At 34.2% G+C, this 6,000-nt stretch overlaps 1 protein-coding gene across 1 annotated transcript in view; it reads right to left on the bottom strand.

Annotated features, from left to right (window-relative positions):
* Positions 1-2,353: 2,353 nt before the first annotated feature.
* Positions 2,354-6,000, bottom strand: part of AsnS (asparagine synthetase) — a 30,415-nt gene continuing 26,768 nt past the window's right edge. The window contains exon 10 of the mRNA XM_071595564.1: positions 2,354-4,862. Within this exon, the coding sequence (XP_071451665.1) occupies positions 4,739-4,862 (124 nt within the window). The 3' untranslated portion in view covers positions 2,354-4,738. The remainder of the gene's footprint in view (positions 4,863-6,000) is intronic.

Genomic DNA, 6,000 nt, shown 5'->3' with positions numbered 1-6,000 from the left:
AACTACAGACTCATGAGTCTCTCTTTGAAACATTTCTATGTTCTCCAGCTGAGAGAGAAAGGGTTTGAGTGTCACTCCAAACCAGCATAGGTGTGAGACAGTTGGAGATATCCCTCCTCATTCCTTGGCTTTTTGAAATATATCTTGAGGAACCGTGGGCTAATTGAATTTTCAATTACCTAGTATTTTATGGAGTGGGTCGTTAAGTATTTTTTTAAAAATTAATTTTGTCAAAACCAATTTTCACCAGGGTAACAGAATAGAGTGGCACAAAATTAATGGGTGCATTGGGTTTTTAATTATCACTTACATGGGGGTATAAGTAGCCGGCCTGACCTAGAGATGACGGTAGTTGTTTGAAAAATATCACACTATTAGAAGGTACACAATCTATAAATCATATTTTTCAAATTTGAAGATGCCATATTGTGTAGTATTGGTTTGGCAGCCATCAATAGTGAACGTTTTCAGTGAATTTTTGAAAATGGAGACAATTGGCCATCGTTATGTGATACACAATACTTTTATTTGAAAGGCCCTCAGCCCAACCAATATAAAAGCAGAACTGGATTCTACTATGGGTGAGTTTGCTCCTTCGTTTACAGCAGTAAAATATTGGGTAGCAGAATTTAAACGAGGCCGTACGAGCTGTCAAGACGAGCATCGCGTTGGTCGACCAAATGAAGTGACGACTCCAGAAATGGCGAAGAAAATCCATAAAGTGATACTGGATGATCGTCGACTGAAAGTGCACGAGCTAGCAGACATAGTTGGAATTTCAAAAAGTGCGGTACATCGCATATTAACTGAAAATTTGGACATGAGAAAGCTGTGTGCAAGATGGGTGCCGCGTTTGCTCACACTCGGGCAAAACTAGTGTCGTGAAGATGTTTCAATTGAGTGTTTAGCAAAGCTTCACAGCAGCAAAGCAGAATTTTTGCTCAATTTTACAACCATGGATGAAACATGGGCCCATTACTTCACACCCGAGACAAAAGAAAAATCAAAATAATTTTGAATCAAAAGGGAGAACCGACTCCAAAGAAGGTCAATGCAACAATTTCAGAGTGTAAAAATCATTCGCCTTGACTGGGATTCGAACCCAGATCCCTCACGCACGCACGACTACGAATGCCTATGACATTGTATGTACGGTATTTCGTCACAACATCTTGTTCCTTTAAAAGCCCCAAAATTTCAGAGTTTAAGAGGACGCCTCGGTAGCTTAAGTGGCTAAAGCACTCGACCGGATATTGAGGGATCTGGGTTCGAATCCCAGTCAAGGCGAATGATTTTTACACTCTGAAATTGTTGCATTGAAATGCACATTAGCGGATGACTCCGTTAAAAGTTACTGTTGCGGCATCTCCCGCAGTTTCTTTGGAATTTCCAAAGAAGGTGATGACCGTTTCATTTGCAGGAAAGGTCATGGCATTGGTTTTTTGGGATGTGCGAGGGATAACTATCTATGGTGAGTATTATGCAAACTTATTGCAACGTTTGAGCGACGAAATCAAACAAAAGCGGCCGCATTTGGCTAAGGTGTGGTTTCATTAAGACAATGCATCAGCTCACAAATCCATTATTGCAATGGCCAAAATTCATGAATTTAAGTTTGAATTGTTACCTCATGCCTCACACTATTCGTCAGATTTAGTCGCCTCGGATTATTTTCTGTTCGAAAACTTGAAAAAATGGCTTGGTGGTCAAAGATTTTCCAACCGTGAAGAAGTGATGTCAGCAGCCAATGGCTATTTTGAGGAGCAAGACAGTTCTTATTATAAAAAGGGGATTGAACTTATTGAACATCGCTGGGAAGTTTGTGTAAAGCTGAAATGAGATTGTTGAAAATTAAATAAATTTTTTTCCAAAATTTTTGTTTTCTTTGTTGGGTCGGGTACTTCTGGGATTACCCTTGTGTTACATTATATTAAGTAAGTTAGACATACCCAGCAACACATGAGGTGGAAAGGAAGATTATTTTGTGGGACAGGAATTCCAATAAAACATTTTCTCTGCAGAATACATACTGTAAGTAAAAAAAACAGAGGATGTAATACTATAGCTAGTATACTATATACATTCATGTGATCAGCCCCCAAGGGATCTATGGTTGAAGCACATCAATAGTTTACCATTGACTCTCAATATTACAACTATATTCAGGCAAAATTCTACTTTTAGTACCTAATCTAATTCAGAATCAACGTTATTTAATACTGAAAACTATATTGATGCCCAAAGCAAACCAGGAAAAATTTCAAAGTTTTCTTCTAAACAGAAGTATGCATCTTTTTTTAGGCATGGGAATGAACGTTTTAAGAATTAAAATAACTGTATTAGTTTCAAGAAATAATCAGGTTAGTTATTGCATTTATTTATCAATAAAAAATTTGTACATCTGTCAATAAAATGTGGAAGTGAATCATACAAAAGGTTTTCATTCTTCAATATAAGCATTTTATTTCTGGTGCATATTTTCTGCAAAAAAATGTTTGCTAATACATGGCTTACATGTAAGTAATATAAATATAAAGTAAATAATTTATTTAAATTAGCTAATGCCTAATTAAAATAGCACAATTTAAAATGATTACAAAAAAAATAAAATGTAGACAAAATTCACATGATACCTCTACAGAAATTGTACTTATTTTGCAATGTTAAAATAAAACAAAATACAAAAATAATTTTTCATAATGCTTAAGCCTGTTTAATTCTTAACAGTTACGATTTCTTGGGATGCCCTAAAATGCACTCAAAATAGCATTACACTGCTGCAGTGAAGGTAATGTTAAATAATTCAAAGACTTTCCAATCTAATTCATTTTAGAGCTCAACGAACTCAATTGGTTCACTTACACACCATATCCAATTGTTATTGAAGTACTAACCCTGTCCTCATAAAATCCACAAATTTTATAGCCTCATATGAACACTTTTCATGTATCAATTATCATCATACAGTACTGCGCTACTTTTATTACTTATCAAATAAATCAATTATCAACTACAATTTAACTATGGATACTGTGTTACCATATTATTATAATAATAAAACCAACTGAAGTGCCAAAGTTTTTAAAACTGGCAATAATACTGAAGGGGAATAAATTTACCAAGAAACAAAAATGATTCAGTGATTTTACTGGCCAGTAACAGGCTACATATTGCACTTTGCCCAATTAGTTCCTTGAGACTTATTGAAAGTACATTTTAATGCCTATTTCAAATAAAATTAAATATCACTTTTAAACTGTGCATTATCATCCAATGAGATTGGCTTTTGTTTACATTTGCCAAAGAGAAGGTTTATCAAACACCATCAGCATAACTCCTATGGCTGAAAAAATTTTATTCATCCCTTGCCGTTGAAAATTTAAATAAGTGGCATTTAAGTATGGAGATGCAAGCAATTATCATTTTCCATTTTATTAAAATAGACGTAGCTATTTAGAATCCTGCATCATTAATTCTTTCTTTAATTTGTATTGAAACAAGGTGTACATTTTGGAAAAGTTTTCTGCCATATTTCACTTTGAATTCAAACATTTTGATTTTTTTAAAAATAACAAAGTTTCATTGTGACAGAAGGGGGGGGACAACACCATCATATTGTATTGATTGTACCAAGGGGGGAACAACACCATCATAAATTCATTTGCCATTTCAATCGATTAATTTGTTCTTCTTCATTAAATATCTACTGTTTTTGATGTTTGTATAGTTAGCTCCCAATATCAGTTTACGACACGTCAAGGAAATTTAATGATTCCACATTGATTTCACTGAATTGTTTTAACATGCTTTTTATAAGATAACAAAAACTCTAATTAAAGCCAAGTGTCTATAGATAGTGGCAATCCAATTTTCCCGAGAAAGAAATCTTTGAAAACAGATAGATATCAATTTCCAATCTGAACTTCATTTTTGAAGAAGAAAACGATCACGATTAGGAGGGATGTGGAGATGACATCAGGGACAAGACATCATTTTTTTCCTATCATTTTATGATCACCCAGTGCAATTTGAACTGATGTATTATACATTTGAAAGGAGTGAAATGTTACCATCACTAGATATCATATATCAATATATGTAGTTTGAAGATTTAATTTAGCAAGTTTCAAAAGACACGAACAATAAAATTTCTCCTGAAATGCCAAAATTTGAATTACTTTCCTGAAAACTGATGGAGAGAAAATGACTCATAAGGATTAGAAAGCCTAAGGTTTATCTGATATGTTTTCAGCCTCTTACAAGGCCTTAGAATGCTTCATTAATTAAAAGAGCATTTCCTTTTGTTCAAGTCATGGCTATCCTTTGATAAGTAATAACCTTTATAATAAGACAAATGATTGAGGATATCACCCTCCATATCATGACATTTTTTCCCTTCTAATGCAACTGCACAAAGAAGCTATTTACACAGCAAATCAACTTGGAGAGTAAGTTTTGCTGGCTGAAGTTAAAATGCATGAAGGTCCCAAAAACATTTACTGATCGTTGGCTGAGATCATAATTGTCCTAGCTTAGCAAGACTCTTACCATATTATAATCCACTCAGTTCCTGTAGTAATGGTAACTACTAGGTTGGTTTAAGGCTGAAACAGGCTATCCAATATTAAAAACAATCAAATTACAATGGAATAAATTAATGCATCAAGTAATAAAAATTATGCTCCTGAAAAAATTGCTGCTTCCTGATGAACAAATGGATATTGATGAATAATCAAATTCAATCTTTTGGTGCATAATGGCTGATGAATTGGGCAGATGGATCAGTGACATTGGTCCATTTTGGCATCCAGAAATAAGGCATCCATTGAGATTGTCCAGGATATTTTTCTTCGAACTTCATTCTGAAATATTAATTGAAATAGCAATAACTTAAGATTTTGCATTAACAGTTTGTTTCAAATGATTTGCACCAATGCGATCATGCAAGAAAATTTAATGCCCACTCTAATGGAAATAAAGTTTCAACTAATTTTTCTATGATAAATTGAACACTGAAATGAGTTTTGGAAATTTTTTTTTTTTTTTTTTTTAAACAGCCGATTGTTGATTACTGATGCATTACCAATGGGTTCTGAGTCAAAATTATAGCTCAAATTAAAACCAAATTTAAAGAAGCATAAATCAAAAGCAATAGGACACAAACTTACCATCAATAACACCAAAAGCAGTCTGTGCAATACATATGGCACATGTAACAATGAGGGATAATTCACTATTTTGGGAATTTCTATTCTGATGGAATAGGCCTATGGGAGAAGCATTAAGAAAAAGACTGCACATTTGTCAGGAAAACTGAGAAATGTTTCGAATAGGAATCTAGAAAAGGAGTGACCAACATTGTCAAGTGCTTGGAATTGCCCATGCATGATTGCTGATCTGTTTCTGCATGATTACAAAAACCCAGGCCCTAGGTGGAGGAAAACCCACCCAGGCAGGAATCGAACCCACAACCCTTGGATTGGCAAACGAGGATGCTACCCTGTCACCACTAAGGCTGGCAAATCAACGGATTAATACCCTTATTGATGCACACTGTTGACCTCGTTTTAAAATACTTATGACTGCTTACTGTACCTTGTTCACAGACTCTTATCTGCCTACTTGATATAAAATGCAATTTGTCTTAATGTGAAAAACCATATGTTTGTATACACGAGATTAGTCACTGAAATAATTTGCCAAGGAATTTTGAGAGTGCTCATGCTGCAGCAATGGTACCGAATACCATGGGTTTATTCGCTCTTTCATTCAATCCATGTATTTCTGGAGAGTGATCATTTTTTAAAATGCGTGAGCCCGTTTTTTTGACGTAAATGCATCTTTTACCTGTGTAAATTTATTTAATAATAATAATAATGAGCAAAGAACAAATTAAAAAAATACTCTTTTTTAAATAGAACTATAGTTGATTGGAACCAGCTGCCTGGAGGTTTCTTTGAGCCCTTTCCATCCAAATTTAGAAATTTTAAGTATAAATGT

This window comes from Hetaerina americana, unplaced genomic scaffold, assembly GCF_022747635.1.
Source record: "Hetaerina americana unplaced genomic scaffold, ioHetAmer1.1.p SCAF_7, whole genome shotgun sequence".
NCBI lineage: Eukaryota > Metazoa > Arthropoda > Insecta > Odonata > Calopterygidae > Hetaerina > Hetaerina americana.
The sequence above is the reverse complement of the archived record's forward strand: the minus strand, read 5'-3'. Positions and strand labels throughout refer to the sequence as shown.